At 56.9% G+C, this 18,897-nt stretch overlaps 1 protein-coding gene across 12 annotated transcripts in view; it reads left to right on the top strand.

Moving 5' to 3' along the window:
• HAUS7 (HAUS augmin like complex subunit 7) overlaps positions 1-18,897 on the top strand; it is a 39,378-nt gene that overhangs the window by 9,745 nt on the left and 10,736 nt on the right. For 7 of the 12 annotated variants that reach the window (XR_010111322.1, XR_010111321.1, XR_008622743.2 and 4 more), the window contains exons 1-8: positions 3,461-3,647; positions 4,837-4,952; positions 9,041-9,108; positions 11,424-11,485; positions 16,858-16,949; positions 17,435-17,593; positions 17,722-17,821; positions 18,320-18,544. Coding sequence is in view for 4 of the 12 variants with exons in the window: in XM_008964296.5 (XP_008962544.1) it covers positions 3,540-3,647; positions 4,837-4,952; positions 9,041-9,108; positions 11,424-11,485; positions 16,858-16,949; positions 17,435-17,593; positions 17,722-17,821; positions 18,320-18,544 (930 nt within the window). In the remaining 8 variants the exon portion in view is untranslated. Of the gene's footprint in view, positions 1-2,973; positions 3,648-4,836; positions 4,953-9,040; positions 9,109-9,198; positions 11,019-11,423; positions 11,486-16,857; positions 16,950-17,434; positions 17,594-17,721; positions 17,822-18,319; positions 18,545-18,897 lie in introns of those variants that run through there. The other 5 variants (XM_055106251.2, XR_010111325.1, XR_010111324.1 and 2 more) reach the window with 5 other exon arrangements.

The following is an 18,897-nucleotide window of genomic DNA, read 5'->3' as shown; positions in this document are numbered from 1 at the left end:
TGACAGTGTAGTCCCTCCAGAGTTAGGGCCACAGGCAGCAGGGCTCCCCCAAGCTTACAGCCACTTCCTTGTCTCATTTACAAGGCCCCCACCCCTGCTTTCGTGTTCTCCATCCCTTCCCCCATCTGCAAGGATAGGGCTGGGTTTCGGGTGGGCTCCTGGCTGGTGCAGATGGCGTGGGCTGCCCGCAAGACCTGGGTACTGAGCCTGCATGCCAGGATGCAGGGTGGATGGGTGACCAACAGCTCAGCCTGGCAGCTTAGCAGCAGAGAGGTCCCAGGAAGACAGGGAGGAGATGAGGAGAAGGAAGAGGGAGAGGAGGACAGGAGGGGGAGGGAGGGGAGGGGAGGCAGAGGCAGCCCCCTGGCTTTGCCTTGCCTGCGGAGAGCCTCACACTCAGACCGTCCTGAGCCTGACCTCATTACTCTGTCACATTTCTCCCTCAAACCCAATGCCAGGGCTCACCACTTGCTTCTCGCATGGGTGTGATCAGCTTCTCATCTTAGACCTGAACTCTCCCCCAAAACACACACACGCACACACACGCACACACTTGCCTTGTCTTCAACAGCTTGCATTTGGTGCTCTCCACCCTTACTGAGGAACTTTAGTGGCCAGGGGTGGGGGGTGATGGAGGACACTTCAGTCCCTCAAAGGCTCCTCCCCAGGTTCCCTGGTTCAGGGCCGGGAGTCGAAGTGGCCCCGTGGAGCAAGGCCTTCTAGGGCTTTAGCTCTGACAGCATTCTAGGGCCTAGGCGCCCCCAGGTGGGGTGGCTCCCCCTCAGGTCTAACTCCAGCCCCTGCCAGAAGCAGACCCGCCTCTGCAGAGAGGAAAGCCCTTGGACTTCAGCTTCCTTTGATTCGTGGTGTCTTTGGGGGATTGGGGGGTCCCTGGTTGATTCCCGCTGCACCCTGGGGTCTGCCCTAAAGGTCATATGAAGAGCAGGGCCCGGATGCTCTGAGGACTTTTTCAATACCCTCCACAGGTCAGGGAGGCTGCCCACTTGGTGAGCTCAACTGTTTGGCCATATATCTCTGGGCCCACCACACAAACTGAGAGGTCTCGAATGCCACCAGCACCCGCCAGCCCATCTCTGGCACAGCGGGGCCAGTGCCGTGAACCAGTCTCATTTTCCAACGTGTTTTCCAAGCACTGACACGGCTGAGGCCCTGCTGGGACGCATGGCCAACTTTCCTCCATGACCAGGACCCCCCAGCTTCCCCGCCACATCCACAGCTTCCCCCCAACATCCCTCCTCCAGGTCAATGGGTCCTTCAGCCACATTTTTGGCTCCTGACCCACCCAGGCCTCCCTCACAGAACCTGGGGTCTCTGGGTTGGAATGTCCCTTAGAGATGTGCCCCCTCCCTCCCCCATGGTAGGACTCAACCCTCCACATCCCCGCCCACCCACCTCCCTGGGCTTGTAGACCTTCTAGGACCGGGAGCTCCCTTCCTCTCCTGGCAGCCAGCTGGTGTTCAGACAGTGATTTCTGGGAGGAGTGCTTTCTTGCATTGAGCTTGAGTCCACATTTCCAGAAGCTTCTACCTCTGGGCCCCTTCTTTCCCCCTTCCTGAGAGGCCCAGCAGCCTCTCTGTTCCCTCCCCAGCCTCCAGCTTTTCCGGAGGAAGATGCCTGGGAGGTGCTATGATTCTGGTGGCGGGTGGTGGGTGGCGGGTGGTGGGTGGTGGGTGGTGGGGTGGTGTGGGCAGGGAAGCTGCAGCCTGCTGCTGGGTCTTCAGCGACCATCTCCAGGGGCTGAGGGCTGGCCAACAGGTTCTCCATGCAGGGGGATGGCCTCCATAACCTCTCAAGATGATCTTCGCCTCTCAAGGCCCTGCCAGTTCCTCAGGGTCCCATAGACTGAACTGCTGAGGTTGGGGAGGCCTGTTGAGCACACTGGCTCCGTGGAGCTGGGTGGAGGAGGGAGATTTTCCTCCAGAGTACACAGGAGCTGGTTTCTTCCCGGTCCTCAGGAGCAGAGAATATGGGGAGGGTTGGGGGAGGCTGCCACACTGCCGTGGTTTCTTCCGCCAAATTCCCCAGTCCTAGGAAAGATCCACAGAAAAACCCACAAGAATTTGAATGTCTGAGCTGGGGCTGTGATTGAGATGAAATTTTCTAAAAAGAAAGAAAGAAAAACAAAAACAAAAAGGAGGGAAAAAAAAGCTTAAAAAAAAAATCCCAAAGCCCTTGACAGCCCTCAGCTACCAGAAGGGCCTGAGGCAGCAGCCACGTGGAAGGGTAGAGAGCAACCTTGAGGCACTTCGCTGGGCCTGTGTCGGGGCCTCCCAGGCTGAGGTCCCTTCCTGTGACCCCCGGACTCCTGCCCGCTCCCTCCTCCCAGGACAGAGTGAAGTCCCCTCCTGTCACTTGGATGACTGCAGTTGCCTCCCAGCAGGTCCCTGGGTCTCCCTGACTATAGACTTGCCCCCTGATCCCACCCTCCAGGAGATGGCAGGGTAGGGCACAGAGGAGGGCACAGTGGCAGCTGCCTGCTGCTGTCTCCTGGCTACTGGGCACAAGCCACCCTCCAACTCCTTCCTGCCTTGCCCAATCAGCAGGTCCCTGGGTAAGGGGCATTCAGTGAACTGGGGGCTTTGCAGGTCTGGGGGAGGAGCGACTGACATATTTCATTGCAGACGCATTGAGTTTGAGGGTCCTGAGGGATGTAGAAAAATTTGTTAAGTAGACAGGATAGGAAGGAGCCACAGGTAGCCCCAGGAGCCGTGAGGGGAGCAGGGCCCAGCATGTATTACAATAGTGAGCATTTACATGGTTCTTCGCATGCGCCGGGCACTGTTCTAGAGATTCCACAGGAATTATTACCGCCTGCCATCCTCATTAGCAACCCAGTGGGTAAGGTGCTCTCATTAGCTCCATTAGGTGAGGGCAAAGAGGCACAGAGAGGTTAGGTAACTGGTTCAAAGGCACACAGCTGGTGAGTGACAAGAAATTTCCTTCTAACTATAGCGTGAGCATGGTGAAGAGAAGACGGAGCCCCGCGCTGGGAGAGGAACGCTTCAGTCCGAGTTCCATTCTGCACCCAAGGCTCCCCTTGGTCCTCCTGGGAACCAGGGTGCCCCTTAGTGGTGGTGGCCCAGGAGAACCCGACCAAGGCAGGAGCGCCCCCTCCTGGAAGAGCCTCGCTTCAACGCATCATCATTCCCGGCCGGCAGCAGGGGCGACGCCAGCAAGGCCAGCGACTCAGAGCCAGCTTGGCCCGTTCGCCCCGCCCCTTCCCGGTGTCCGCCCCGCCCCTTTCCCGGTGTCCGCCCCGCCTCCTTCCCGGTGTCCGCCCCCCCCCCCTTCCCTGTGTCCGCCCTGCCCGCTTCACTGTGGTCCTGCCTCTGGGTGGTGCCGGGGCGGGGGGTGGGAGCCCGGGGCCCGCGCAGGCGGAGCCGTCGCCCAATGGGAAGGGTCGGTCGGGAAGGGGGTGGGCGCAGGCGGGTGGGCGGGAAGAACGCTGGAGGTTGATTGGCGGTCTTGCCGGCCAGTGAAGCCAGGGCGTGGGCGGGGCGCGGCTCGGAGCGCGAAACATGGCGGGGCAGGACGCTGGCTGCGGCCGTGGCGGCGACGACTACTCAGAGGACGAGGGCGACAGCAGCGTGTTCAGGGCGGCTGTGGAGGTGTTCGGGAAGCTGAAGGTGCTGCTGGCCCAGAAAGCCACTCCAGGGCGGGAGACTGGGGAGGGCCCCGCCCGAGGCCCGGGAGGGCTTGCTGCGGAAGTCCGCGGCGCCACGCGGCCACCGTCGCCGGTTCCGGCTGCGCCCTGTTCCCTTGCAGCAGGGGGTGCTTGTGGATCATTTATCTTTGCCCTTTGGGGTGCCCCAGGCCTTCGTTCTTGCTGTCTCCACGGCCCGTGCCTGGTAGTTGGGGCCAGCACCGCCTGTGGAACTGCAGTACCCGCGCTGGGCGCTCGGAGCAAGTGCAGACACGGAGGACCCAGGCCTGGCCTTAGGGATCTTGCGGGGTCTGGGGGGACAGATGGGCAGAGCCTCGTGCCACTCTGTCAAGTCAGCGAGACTAGGGCTTGGTGTCAGTTGGTGTCAGATGCCAGGGGTGATAGCCTCCAGAAGCCCTCTACAGCCCGACAGGACAGAGCCCTCACTGCAGCAGTGAGGAAAGCTGGCCCACGAGGTTAGGGAGCTGTCCCAGGTCCCCTCGGCCCGCTCGCTCCTCCCCCCAGCCACTCCCCCATCCTGTCCGCGACTGGCTCAGTGGTCCCTCTCCCTTTCCCTCTCCCCTTTCCCTCAGTCCCGAAACCTAGGACTCTCTCTTAAGTCTTAGTCTCAGGCGTTGCTCCTAGGTCCTGCTGCCACAAGAGCCCAGAGTGGGAGTACTTGAAAAGAGGTGGGGTCTGCATGCCGCGGGAGATGTGGGGTTAAGAATGGGGGGACTTAAGCTCTTGGCAAGATGGCAGGACGCGGGTAAAGGAAAGGGTCCTGGGAGCTTGCAGATGTACACTGAGGACTGGGCGCGGTGGCCCACGCCTGTAATCCCACCACTTTGGGAGGCTGAGTTGGGCAGATACCTGAGGTCAGGAGTTTGACACCAGCCTGGCCAACATGGTGAAACTCCATCTCTATTAAAAATACAAAAATTGTCCGGGCGTGGTGGCGCATGCCTGTAATCCCCCAGCTACCCTGGGAGCTGAGGCAGGAGAATTGCTGGAACCCAGGAGGTGGAGGCTGCAGTGAGCCGAGATCATGCCACTGTACTCCATCCAGGCTGGGCGACAGAGTGAGACTCCGTCTCAAAAATAAATAAATAAATAAAATGAAATGATGTACACTGGGACTTTCAGTGAATGTTGCTTTCCTTTTCCTTGCTTAGGACCTAAACTGCCCCTTCCTCGAGGGTCTGTATATCACAGAGCCAAAGACAATTCAGGAACTGCTGTGCAGCCCCTCAAAGTACCGCTTGGAGATCCTAGAGTGGATGTGTACCCGGTAATGCATCAGTTTCTTCCTCTTCCCACCTGGGGTGTGCATGGGCGCCAGCCAGCCCCACCTGGGGAAGATGGGGTTTGTGGTTACTGTGAGTAGCTGTCTTCCCAGAGGGCTCCACCCCCTAGCCTGGACCCTCGTGAGAACAGCTGTGTAGGTAAGGCGTACTGGTGACAGGCATGATCAAACTTGGGGCAAAGTGGCCCCTGGCGGTGCTGGGCTAGTCCAGCCACCCCTTTGCTGCAGTGCTGAACTTGCCCTCAGCGTTTGCCTTGCCTTATGAGTTTGGAGGTTCAGGACTGGCAGGCACCTGAGAAATGCTCCATTCCAGTCCTTTCCTTCTCAGACCCGGAAGCCAAGGGTCAGGCTGGAGGCATGAACTGTCTCTGGTCTCCCAGTGGAGGAGTGACAAGCAGGGCCAGGGCGTGGGCTCCTGGCTGGGTCTCAGCTGGCCAAGTGGTCCTCATGCAGTGTCACCTCTTGTCAGTTTCTGTGCCGTGACCCGTTTCCCAGTCCTCTGGTGCCTTTGGGCCAGGGTGTAGCATGGTGTGTGCCTGGCACCCTACGAAGCCCATGGTGACAGGGTGACTTCCTGAGTGATGGTGGAGGAAATGATCCAGATTGTCCCATTCCCAGGGCAGACATCCTTCCCCTGGTGACGTAGTCCCTGAGCTGAGGGTCTGTCTCACTGCCTCACAGCTGTGAGTGGAGAAGGCTTGCCCCGCCTCCCACAGAGCACAGGCTCCTGTGGGATTGGGTGTGTGCCCAGGCCATGCTCAGGAACAGCTGTAGTCTGTTGGTACAGAAGCCTCTCGTGAGTCCAGGCCCGGGCCTCCCCCTCCTCAGCCTGCGGCCTGCCTACCCTTGCTGCTTGAGGAAGGGGCCTGGGCGGGAGCCTGGCAGTAGAGCAGTGAGGTGCCAACCCGCATCCAGCCGGTCTGGCCCGCCAGGACCAGGGACATCAGCAGGACGCCCAGCTGGATACAGGCCCCCAGAGGAAGGAGGAGGCGTTTTTGTGTTTGAGCCCTTGCTGTTCCAGAGGCGTCTCCTGCCTCTGCCTTCTAGGCCCTTCCTCAGGCCTCTCCCCAGGGCTCAGCACACCAGCTCCTCGCTTCATAACCTTTTGCTCTTGCTCACATTGTTCCCCCTCCTGGAAATGCCCTTCTAGTCTCTGCATGTCGTACGTACTCCTGTACAGCCCGCAAAGACCCAACTCACACGTCCTGTCTCCTTTTAAAATGTTTCCTGTTCCCAGGGCAGAATGTATTCCGCTTCCCTCTGGATGCCCACAGCCTTTTGAGCACACCCTGCCCCTGCTGGAGCCCTCAACCTGTGGGTGCACTCTTGGCCTGCTGTCATTTCCGGCTCTTTAGTATGGGAGCCGCAGCATGGTGTGGCCGTGCAGTCGGGGGGTTCTCCAGGCTGCACCTGTGTGCCATTCCACGCGCTGCAGATGTGACTGGGTGTCCTCAGGAGCTGGGTATTTAGTGGGTACAAGTCCTGGGGTTCAGCAGAAACGATGCACAGCACTGCAGTCTGAGTTGGGTGCTGTGGATGTTGGCAGGGAGGAGGTGGCATTTGATCTGGGATGGGGACGGTAACAGCGGGGTGCTCGTTTGGACAGGAGCAGGGAGTTGAGGTGTGGGAGAGAGAGCTGGGCAGCAGCAGCTGGAATGGCAGCTCAGGGCAGCTCCCTCAGGGCCTTGCATGCTGTGCCAAGGCCTTTGAGCTTTATGTTCTGGGCAGGGCAGGCATGGAACCTGGGGAGCGACATGCTGAGATTGGCATTTTGGTAAGGTGACTCAGGGTGCTCTGTGGCAGATGGATTTGGAGGGCAGTGGCTGCAGGCGGGGAGACCAATACCCCAGGGAAAGACAGAAGGAGCCCTGCGCTGAGTGGCAGACGGCTTGTCTGGCAGCCACTACTGGCCCTGGAGGGACCAGCCCCTGGCCTGGGAACCTGGGAGGCTGGGAGGTGAGGCAGGACTGGAGATAGCTGGGTGGAGTGTGAGGGTCTTGAGCGAGCTCCCAGGAGGAGGCTCTTGTGGGAGGGGGCGCAGATTTGCCTGACTCAGGTGGAAGCTGGGGGCACTTGGGGAACTGGGGTCATCTGGCCAGAGAGGGACGGGTAGGAGGCCAAAGCCACGCCCCTCAGATGCTTCTACAGGTTGAGTGTCCCATATCCAAAATGTCTGGGGGCCAGAAGTGTTTCAGATTTCGATTTCTTCGGATTTTGGAATATATGCATTATACTGGTCGAGTGTCCCTAATCTGAAAATCCGAAATCTCAAATGCTCCAATGAGCATCTCCTTTGAGCGTCATATCGGCGATCAAAAAGTTTAGGATTTTGGAGCATTTCAGGTTTTCAGATTAGGGATATTCAACCTGTAGTACTTCTGTAAATACCAGAAACCGAATCCTTTGAAAAAGCTGCCAGGGAGCATACGATGACATTGTCTGATTTCAGGTTGGCGAGAATTCCTTAGGCCTTTTGAGGGTCCTACAGGAGAATCAGATGGATGGGAGTTTTCCTGTGAATTTCCCATTGCCTTTCTTTGTATGTGACCGCACCCTGTCAGCCCCATTTAGGGCCGCCTTTTCATCTCCTCCCAGTAGAACCTGGAAGCTGCACCTAGTGTTGGTCCTTGGTGTGGGTTGGGGCAGAGCTCATGGAGCCCCCTGGATTGTGGAGGTCAAGGCCCTGTGGCTTTCCTTGGGGCCTCCAAGGCCTCCAGCATTTTCTGTTCCTGCTCTGCCCTCTGCTGTGACGGTGCGGTGACTTGAGTGACAGCCCTTACTGAGTCTGGCTGCTGGGGCTTCTGCAGCGTGGGTTTTGAGTGTGTTCAGGGTTTACTGTGCCCGGCCTTGCACAGTGCTGGGTGAGTGCCCTCTGCTCCTCCGAGCCTTGTGCTCAGAGATGTTCTCGGCAACCCCGCTGGCAGAGCCCAGCCTGCTGGCCTCCCCCTTCCTTCCCCAACCCCGCTTGCGCAGAACCCGCGGTTGTCTTAATAAGTCACAGAGGTGGGTGGTGCTGTGGAGGCAGCCAAGCCCAGCCCGATCTCTGTTGCAGTTCTGGGGCAAGTGTGGCCTCTCCAGGGAACAGCCACCAGCCCTTTCCCACCACACGAGTCAGCAGGCTCCTAGAGTGATGGCAATGGTGAGGTGTAGCCAGGCTCTGGCAGCCTGGTGGAAAGCTACTCCTTCTTGTTTATGAAAGGCTGCTGTGGTGGCAGGTGCCTGGGGCTCCCGGGTAAGAGCCTGTGGCCCCAGCGACCGGAGTGATGTTTCTGGGCCTCAGTGTCATACCGGGCTTGAGGCATGGGGCTTGGGACTGGGGATGCAGTGCTTGGGCTGTGCTCCCCTGAAGGAGGAGACCCAGTGGAGGGCTGAGCCGTGTGTCACCTGTGGCGCATGTCTGGGTGTCGTGGGACTTCCTGCCTTCCATGCGCTGTGCATGTGGATCTGGTTTTGCCCACCAGATGGCTTTTAAGGTGACATGCTTCTGAGCGGCCCCTGTGTGCTGCAGTCAAGGGCAAGCCTTCACCGTGCCCAAGGTGATGAGCCTCGACGGTGACCACAGACTCTGTTGCAGCAGGAGCCCCCACATGACTGAAAGCAGGCCTCACAAGCCTTTTCTGCAGAGGGCCGGGTGGGAAGAAAGTTTTCCACCCTGGAGCAGTTGATGCCGACCCAGGCGAGGCCAGGGAGGGTGCCAGGAGCCCGGGGCCAGCCCTCAAAACCCACCCGCTGCGCCATTTCGAGAAAGAGCCCTGAGTGCTGGCAGCTTCCCTCTCTGCCTCTGCTGCAGCCATCTTTTTTTTTTTTTTTTTTTTTGGTCTTGAGAAGAATTTTCATTTCAGTATCCAGATTCATTTCTGTATCCAGATTTCTGAGGTAAACTTCCTGGAATATTCTTTCCCTAATAATTAATGGAAATGAAATCCACGTGACACAGAAGTAACCACTTTAAAGTGAGCCGCTCCGTGCCGTTGAGCACGTGCACAGGAATTCACTTCTTCCAGCGCATATAGAGGGCCCAGGGGGATTCTCTGGCTGTCTCCGGCCTGACCAGCTCTGCTGTTTCCCTGCAGGGTCTGGCCCTCACTGCAGGACAGGTTCAGCTCACTGAAAGGGGTCCCAACAGAGGTGAAGATCCAAGGTAGGTGGAATCTTGGTCCATTCTGAGCTTGTTCACAGCCTCCTTATGGAGTGGTGGTGCATGTTCCATTGGACCAACGTTTTCTTTTAGGTGGTGCACGTTGTGTGGATGTTGCTAGAGCCTTCTTGAACTCCACCCTTCCCTAGGCATGGCAGGTGGGAGAACTCCTCTCGCAGGGACCTAGAGCACATCAGTCCCTGCAGCGCTGGTGGCCAGAGACAGAGATTCTTGCCGATGCCAGCAGTGGTTCCGTCTCCCTGTGTCAGTGGTGTGTGACACGCTCTCTACAGGTGGCATATCTAGGGGCACCTGCTGCTCTCCAGCGGAGCTTGCCTTATAACCTCCTTTCTATCATTTCTTGGTAGAAACTGTGCTTAACCTGGTAATGAATGTTGGATAAAGGTGAGCAAAACTGCAGTCCCCAAGTTGGTGGCTAACTTTTCATCTTCATGGTGATCTCTCTAGAAGTTGGTGGAATGTCAAAGGTCAAATTTTTCGTGGGCCTGTGTCTGTTCTGGCCACTCCAGGGTAGATAAGCTGGACCCTGGAGTCCTGATCCGTGCCCCAGCTGGCATTGCCACATGAGTTATCTGGGGCCAGTTCTTCCTGTGCTGAAGTGGGCCAGAAGAAGGAGGTGTTGTTTTAGAGCAGCCGGTGGGCTGGCCTGGGCCACACAGAGGCACTGCCCTTCTCCCCGGAGCTGCCGTGTCTGGTACATTCCAGATTCTCTGACCCACACCAACACATGTGTGACCCGACCCAGCCCAGCCTTAGCCCTGACACCGCCATTCCCAGCCTGTTTCCTCTCCTGTCAAGTGGGGATGAAACCCAGCCTTGCCTACCTCATGGGAATATACTGAGTGTCAGGCTTGTCAGAGGGCAGGTGGGAGAGACCAGGACCAGTAGGGTGTGAGGATAGTTCAGGAATTCATCCGACGAATGGTTAAGGAGCACCCACCACACGCGAGGCGCTGTTCCTGGTGCTGGGGTGCAGCAGTGAGTTCCACTGCCCTCGTGGCGCTTGCGTGCTAGCGGGGAGAGACAGGGCCAGAGGGTGGGAGAATTGTTCATGCACCTGCCAGCGAGAAGCACTGGGAACAGCCAGCTGAGGGCTGAGGGTCCTGCAGGGCTTGGGGAAAGGGTGGTGCTGTCTTGACATAAGACGGCAGGAGGGGCGGAAGCCAGCGCGGCATGTGCGGAGAGGAAGAGCATGCGCACAGGGCCCCAGGTGGGCTGTGCCTGGCAGCTTGGAGGCACAAGAAGGAGGCTGGTGTGGCTGGAGAGCAGGGCAGGGCAAGGAGTGAGGTTGGGAGGGGACGGGCCAGATCAGGCCAGGCCATGTGGGCCCCAGAAGGACGTGGGCTTTGACTCCGAGGAAGGCCGAGTTCTGCTCTTGGCTGTAACGACACCCCTGGCCCACTGTGCTGGGAACAGGGTGCCCGGGGAAGAGGCAGGGAGAACGGTGTGGGGCTCTTGCAGTGAGTGGTCCAGGTGAAAGTTTGGAGAGGCAGTGCAGGAGGCAGCGCTGGCCAGATCTGGATTTATAGAGTTGGCTGGACTCGCTGAGAGGAAGAGAGGGGTCAGGGAGGACTTGAGGATGGGGGGTTAAGGGCAGTGGTGGAATAGGCTTGCCTAGGCATGCAGTTGGCATTTATATGGTGGTTCTGGGGTTACTGAGTGCTTCCCCACAGACTCTCTGCTTACTTCTTGCAACAAACCCTCTAGGGTTAGGTGGAGGGGCAGGTCTGGCATCGGCCCCAGGCTTTCTGGCTCCAAGTTACTCAGAAAATGCCCTGGGCACCCTGGCAGATGTGGCTGGATAGTCTGCAGTGTGCACGGCGCCAGGTTCCCCATGCATGAAATGGAACAAGGTCTTCCACCCCCAGGGCTGCTGGCAGGGTGATAGCAGATGATGGCACGAAGGTCCTTTAGGACATGGCCAGATGGGAGCGGTGAGTCCATTTGCTTTGGCCTTGTGAGGTCTTGGAGAGAGTGGCAGACAGTGCACTGTAGAGGTTCACTGACCCCTGTCCACTCCTCAGGCAGCTGCTGGCTTCTGCTCAAAGCCAGAGTGAGTGACCCCAAACCTGGGAGAGCATTGGGTACAATTCCTAATTTTCAGACGAGGAAGCTGATGCCCAGAGGGGGTGGGGCCACTCAGCAAGAGGCAGCGCTGGCACCTGGGTGCCTGCCTCCTGGCCCACCCTGGTCTCCTATACCCACTCTAGTCTGTGGGTGCTGGGCTTCCTGGGTGTCTGCTGTCCCCTGCTGTCTGGGCAGGGGCCTGCCGTGATGGGCTCTTTGTGTTTCAACAGAAATGACGAAGCTGGGCCATGAGCTGATGCTGTGTGCGCCAGATGACCAGGAGCTCCTCAAGGTAAGAGGGCCTCTGTCTGCTCTGCAGACGGCATGCACGCTTTCTGCCCTGGGCAGGGAACCTCATGGTGCCGGCTGAGGTGGGAGGATTTTCCTCCCCTAGTGCCTTTGAGGTTCCTCAGGCCCTGGGGCCGGCTGGGTGCCCGGGCAGGCTGCTTCTCTAGGCATCCCTGGGGCCAGAACTGCTGGGATTCTCTTGGGTAGAACCTGGTTGTCCCTGGGGTGCAGGGGAGAGGGCAGCCATGCGGGGAGGGGCAGATCTCTGGCTTCTGATGACCAGTGGGATGGAAAGTGTCCTGTCCTTGGTTGATGACTTCATTCTTCATTCATCCCGGCGCCTGTCTCCCAAGCCCTTGTGGCCCGAGAGTTTCTCCCGAGGTCCCTCATCTACCCTGCGGTAGGTCAAAGAAACTCCAGCACCCACCTTATCGTTTCTAAATTTTGAAATAATTGTTTTCACTCGATGATTATGAGTAACGCTACTGTAAACATTCTTGCATATGATTTTTGACTGAACACGTTTTCTTTTTTTTATATCTGAAGAGATTTATTCACGTGACCAATGGCTTATGACACAGCCCCAGGAGGTCCTGAGAACATGTGCACAAGGTGGTTGGGCTACAGCTGGTTTTCTACGATTTAGGGAGACATAAGACGTCAGTGAATCCATGTGAGATGTACATTGGCTGGTTGAACACGTGTTTTCCGTCCTCTTGGGTGTATAGCTGGGAGTGGAATTGCTGGGTCACAGGGTCACTCTGTGCTTAACTTTTCGAGGAGCCACCAAACTGTTTTCCAGTGCGGCGGCACCATCTTCCTTTTCCAGCAGCAGCGTGGGAGAGCTCCAATTTCTCCTCGTCCTCGCTGGCACTTGCTGGCATCCGTCTTGTTGATTCTAGCCACCCTGCTCGGTGTGGGGTGGCATCTCATTATGGTTTTGATTTGCATTTCCCCATGACCAGTGATACGGAGCGTCTTTTTGTGAGCTTGTTGGCCATTTCTGTATATGCTTTGGAAAAATTTTCATATTCATGTCCTTTGCCCACTTTTTAATTGGGTCACTTGTCCAGTGAGGTTTTTGTTTTGTTTTGTTTTGTTTTTTTTCTTAATTAGTAGACTTAATAATTTAGGGTAGTTTTAGGTTCACAGCAAAATTGAGCAGAAAGTACAGAGAGTCTCCACAGGCCCCCTGCCCCACACATACACAGCCTCTCCCGCCATGGACACCCTGCACACGGGGGCTCCTTTGTCACAGTCCATGAACCAGCATGGACACATTGTCACCCAAAGTCCATATCCAGTGAGTCTTCTCTCCTGTGGTTGAGAGTCCGTGGTTCTCCATGTGCCAAGTAGTTCTCTCGACATTTTGCCTATTACTTTGGCTCTGGGAAAATGTATTCTCCACGCAATTTATATTTGTATACATATTTGTGCTTTAGCAGGCACTTGACCTGCTTAGGTTTAAGGAGCAAGTTCAGCCGCCTCCCGCCTCTTGCCTGCCGTTCCTTCCAGCATCAGCTCTGTTTCTGCAGCCTTTGCATGGCTCTTCGGGTCCCCCCTGTGTGTGCGCCATCCAGCGGTCAGCCTGGGAGACTTTGCTGGGCTCACCAAGATCAGATCCACTTGTGCACAGGTGGGCCTGAGCCCAGGCATTGTAAACAGATTTGTGGGGTCACTTTCTTGAGCCATTTCCTCTCCACTGTCTTTTGGATACTTTCTAGTTCCCTGGGGCTCCCTTTTCCTGTCCTCCAGACATAAACCACCCACTTCCGTGATGGTGGTGGCACGGCCAGCTCCCTGCCAGTCTGCAGGAGAACTCGGAATCCTGGTGTTCCTCCCTGACCCACCTGCTGACATTCGCTTCTCAGAGCCTGCGAGCACCTGCCCCATACATTCTGCCCAGCCGTGGGAGCACTGCGCTTGCTTTATATTTCCACATTGGCATTGTGGCAAAGTGCACTTTACGTAAAATCTGCCATGTCAGTCATGAAAAACAATTTCCTAACAGGCCCTGTGGGAGCTCGCTGCTTCTTTTTTTTTTTTTTAATTTAAAAAATTATGGTAAAATGCACATCACCTAAATTGTATCATGTTCACCATTTTTAAGTGTGCGGTCCAGGGGCATAAGCACATTCACGGTTCTGTGCAGCCATCACCACCATCTAGCCGCAGAACTTGTTTATCTTCCCAAACTGAAACTTTGTCCTCAATTTTTAAGCCGCGTTAAAGCATACGATTTAGTGGTCTTCAGTACATTCACAATGTTGTATGACCACCACCTCTATCCAGTTCCACAACATTTTCATCACCCCCAAAAGACCCTGAACCACTGAGTAGCCACTCCCCATTCCCCTCAGGCCTTGGCAGCCACTGAGTTACCATCTGTATGTCATTGGAGTGGAATGCTGGAATGTGTGGCCTTTGGTGCCTGGCTTCCTCACTGAGCACAAGGTTTTCAAGGTTTGTCCATGTTGCGGCAGCACTTAGCAGGACTGCATTCCTTGTTATGGATAAACAATCAAAGGAATTGGAGAATTCCACTGGTATTATTGAGACCTGGGAGTTGGAGGAGGGAGGAAGGAGATACAGATTTAAGATCATTAGGTAGGGTCAACTCTTGTAGTCCTGAGTTTTAATTGGGAATATCAGCATGAGCCCCCGGGCTTCAAGCGATCCTCCTACCTCAGCCCTCTGAGTAGCTGGGGTCACAGGCATGCGCCACCACACTCAGCTAATTTTTAAAATTTTTGTAGAGAGGAGGTCTTGCCATGTTGCCCAAGCTGGTCTCGAACTCCTGGGCTCAGGCAATCCTCCCACTTTAGCCTCCCAAAGTGCTGGGATGACGGGCATGAGCCACTGTGCCCATCCTCCGCATATATTTTTACATTAAGGGATATATATGTATTTCCTTATCTTGTGCCCTGAAAATGCCTAGAACAATATGACACCCTGGCTGTAATGCAGGCGGAAACACAGAGAGCAGCAGTCACCCAAGACTTGGGTCACGTCCGAGGGACTCAGGAGCCAACTAGCAATAGTCAGAGAGGGGCCAGTGGGAGCCTGGTAAGCATAGGGGCTGCAGTAGACAGGCACCCTTCATGTATGCCCAAATCCAGGTGTTCATAGTGATGTTTTATAAAGTCATCAATTTGACACTAAAAACATAAGCGACAAAAGAAAAAACAGATCAATTGGACTTCATTAAAATGAAACACTTTGGTCCACCAAAGGACACCATGAAGAAAGTGAAGAAACAGAAAAACCTACAGAAAGGCGGTAAATAGTTGTAAATCACATGACTGATGAGGGACTTGTATCCCGAATCTATTAACAACCCTTACAACTCAATAAGAAAGACAGAAAACCCAGTTCAAAAATGGACAAAGTGTCTGAATAGACGTTTCTCCGAAGAAGATGAACAAATGGCCAAGAAGCACATGCAAAGATGGCCAGCATCACGGGCCATTAGAGGAACACAAAGCAAAATCATCATGAGATGCCACTTCACACACACTAGGATGGCTAGAATCAAAAAAGAAAAGGAGGCCGGGCCTGGTGGCTCATGCCTGTCATCCCAGCACTTTGGGAGGCCGAGGCAGGAGGATCGCTTGAGCTCAGGAGTTTAAGACCAGCCCAGACAACATCGTAAGACCCCATCTCTACAAAAAGTAAAAAATTAGCCAGACATGATGGCACACTGCTGTAGTCCCAGCCACTTGGGAAGCTGAGGCGGGAGGATCACATAGAGCCCAGGAGTTCAAGGCTTCAGTGAGCTATGATGGTACCATTGCACTCCAGCCTGAGCGACAGAGCAAGACCCTGTTGTTTAAGAAAAAAAAGGAAAATCCCAGTGTTGGCCAGGATGAGGAGAGATTGGAACCCTTCTGCATTGCTGTAGGAATATAAAATGGTGCAGCTGTTATGGAAAAGTCTGGCAGTTCCTGAAAGATGTCAACACAGTTACCCCGTGACCCAGCAGTTCCACTCCCAGCTGTCCACCCAGGAGAAGTGAAAATATACATGCACACAAAATCCTGTACCTGAGCGTCCATAGAAGTGTTATTCTTAATGGCCTGAAAGTGGAAAGAGCCCAAATGTCCATCAACTGGTGAATGTATAAACTAACTAGCAATAAAAAGGAAATCAACTACTCATCTGCGCTGGGACACGCGTGATCCTCGCCAGCCTCATGCTTGGTAGTGTATGATTCCATTGCTGTGCAGCATGTAGATAGGCCAGGTCAGTGCTGTGGGGACGTGGCAGCCCGCTGCCCCCAGATCACCTTGGAGCACATGACTGTGGTCAGCACCACCGTGCAGGCAGTGAGCCCTCCCAGTGCCATCGCCCCTGTCCTGGGTGCCCTGAGCTTCTCGCACCTGTGCTCCTGAATCTGCCTCAGTTGGATGTCATGGTGATGCCCAGGCTCTATGCTATTGGCAGTGTTGCCAATTTTACCTTATCATTGCCCCCGCCTGCCACACACTTTTCTGAGGAATGCACCAGAACGGACTGGCTCAGCCAGCTGCTCTGGCAGCTTCACCAAGCCCTCCAAGGAGCATTTGTGTGACAAGTTGGCGCTGAAGGCACAGGCCACAGTGAAAGGGCCAAGGCACTCCCGGTGGCATTTCATGCCATGGAGTTGACCCTTTTGACGTGGTTAGGATGTTCAGAGCTCAAGAAGTAGGCCTGGCTGGGGGCTTTCTGGAGCAGGCGTAGCCTCTCAGGTCCTGGGGCTCCTCAGCGATCCTCTTCCCTTTTCTGGAAGGAGGAAAGAGCTGTGCTTCCGGAAGCCTTGAGCTTCTGGCTGGGTGGCTCCCATGGGTATCTCACTCACCTTTCCGGCGAGTGGGGGACTAATTCAGCCCCCCAGGAGCTGCTGCTCCTGGAGCCTGGGCCTTCCGGGCTGGAACGCCAGTCCCCTGGCTGGAAAGCAGGCCACCTCTCAGCCCCATCCTGTCGGCTTCATCTGTTCCCAGCTGGGACGGCGATCCTTGGAGGAGAACAGGCCTTGTCCTGGAGGTGTCCCTGTGGGCTGTGTTCTGTCATAGCAGGCCCTGCTGTGTGCTGCCTGCCCACCCAGCAAGTCATGCTGTCGGCTGCACGACAGACACATATGCTCCTGTATGTTTCTGCAGTGCTCAGCCCGTTCCGGCGTGTGGTCCCAGCATCATTACAGCCCAAGGCAGGGACCAGGCAGGGAGCACTTGCTAGTCCAAGACATTGCTGGGCAGGCACAGGGTCGTTGATGGGCCAGGCCCCTCCTTTCCCCTGGCTCCTGGCATGGGTGGCATGTGGGGGCAGGGGCACTGGGGACAGCTGGCCTTGGCCTGGCTTAGATGGAGCCAGTGAATGTCTGTGGTCTTCCTTGCCCAGGGCTGTGCCTGCGCCCAGAAGCAGCTACACTTCATGGACCAGTTGCTCGATGCCATCCGGAGCCTGACCATTGGGTGCTCCAGTTGCTCGAGGTAAAGCTGTGGATGGCCCAGGTGGGCAGTATTGACGGGCTTCTCTTGGTCCTAGTTCTGGAGCTGGTAGGGGCTGGGGTGTCACTCCCCCTCTGATGCTGGCTGGGGTGTGACACCCCACTTGGGGATCTGGCTGGCCAATCAGGGGCCGGGCAGCATACGGGCAAGGGGCGGCTGTGTCCCAAGGGTGCTGGCTGTTGCCCAAGGCCCCGGGGGTGAGTATGAAGGTGGGATGTGGGCCTCAGAGCAGACGGGCCAGGCACAGAGGAGGGTGAGCACCTAGGGTGCTCCATGGGTGGGTAGGTAGGCGGGCAAAAATGGAGGAGCCAGGGCAGACAGGTGGGGCAGGATTCTGCGCGGTGGGGCTTGTCCTGGCCTCTGTGCCTGGCCCCGATGTGCTTCTGGGGCCTTCCCTGTGGGGCTGAGGGCCTGCTGGGCGAGTGCTCTGGCCTGTGACGGTGTGGCCCTGGGGGCTGCCTTTGCAGCCTGATGGAGCACTTCGAGGACACCAGGGAGAAGAATGAGGCCTTGCTGGGGGAGCTCTTCTCTAGCCCCCACCTGCAGATGCTCCTGAATCCAGAGTGCGACCCGTGGCCCCTGGACATGCAGCCCCTCCTCAACAAGCAGAGTGATGACTGGCAGTGGTACGTGCTCCTGGAGGCCTCAGTGGCAGCACCCTGGCCTCCTGTCCCAGCCCCAGGCTGCTTGGTTCTGTTACTGCAGACACCCCTGGCAGCGGTGAGTTGCAAGTGTCCCCTTTCTCTCCCTGCAGGGCCAGTGCCTCTGCCAAGTCCGAGGAGGAGGAGAAGCTGGCGGAGCTTGCCAGGCAGCTGCAGGAGAGTGCTGCCAAGTTGCATGCGCTTAGAACGGAGGTAAGGGTGCTAGCTCCTGGGAGGGGGTTGCCTGGAGGCAAGGCCCTGCTTTGTCACCTCCCTCAGCACGTGAGGCTTAGGCGAGGTTGCCTGTGCACCGGGCCTGACATGTTCTAGAATACTGTGGTGCTCAGTCCGCGGGGAGGTGAGAGGTGGGTCCCGTGGCTGGGGGAAGGGATCAGCCTCAGGTATTGGGTGGTGCCCACGCCTGAGCACATTGCCATGTGCCTTGCCGCACGTGGTCCTCCTGGCAGCCCTTGGCCTGGCCTCTGTTTGATTGCGGAGGAGACCGGGGCCCACAGGAGAGTGAGTGAGGGGGCTGAGGCTGGGAGCCAGAAGGTCTTGCTCTGGCCTGAGTCGCTCGGTACAGCTCCCCTGTGTCCCTGTTTCTGAAAGCTTTCTTCCTCGCCCTGGGTGTGCAGTGTCTGAGGTAAGGGCCGGTGGCAGCCTGGCTGGTGGGCGGGGCAGCCTCAAGGGACTCTGCCTCTGGCTTTGCAGTACTTTGCACAGCATGAGCAAGGGGCCGCTGCGGGCGCAGCCGACATCAGCACCCTAGACCAGAAGCTGCGTCTGGTCACTTCCGACTTCCACCAGCTAATCTTGGCTTTTCTCCAAGTCTACGACGACGAGCTGGGCGAGTGCTGCCAGCGCCCAGGCCCTGACCTCCACCCGTGCGGCCCCATCATCCAGGCCACGCACCAGAATCTGACTTCCTACAGCCAAGTAAGGGTGCCCTTCCCCTCCCCTCTAACTGCCCCCTCCCCTGTTCACTCAGACTGAGAGCTTATATCCTGCTTGGGCTCAGGGGCCTCAGCAGCCCCTGACAAGGGACCACAGGGCGGGACCAGGGGCTGGGAGGGGCTGGGCTGGGCTCCCTGCGGGCCAGTGGCGTGGCAGGGCTCTGGGCCCCTCAGTGGGCTGGGGAGTTGCTGCTTCTGGTCCTTGGACCTGCCCACCTTAGCAGGCACTAGCTAGGCCCAGATCCGGTGTGGGGTCCTGCGTGTCCCAGCCTCCAGGTGCTGTTCCTGTGTTGGCCGCACTGTTGTCACGTTACGCTCCAAAATAGCAAGGTCCAT

The sequence above is a fragment of the Pan paniscus genome, chromosome X (genome assembly GCF_029289425.2).
Source record: "Pan paniscus chromosome X, NHGRI_mPanPan1-v2.0_pri, whole genome shotgun sequence".
Taxonomy (NCBI): domain Eukaryota; kingdom Metazoa; phylum Chordata; class Mammalia; order Primates; family Hominidae; genus Pan; species Pan paniscus.
Note: the sequence above shows the minus strand (reverse complement) of the source record. Positions and strands in the feature narration are given on the sequence as shown.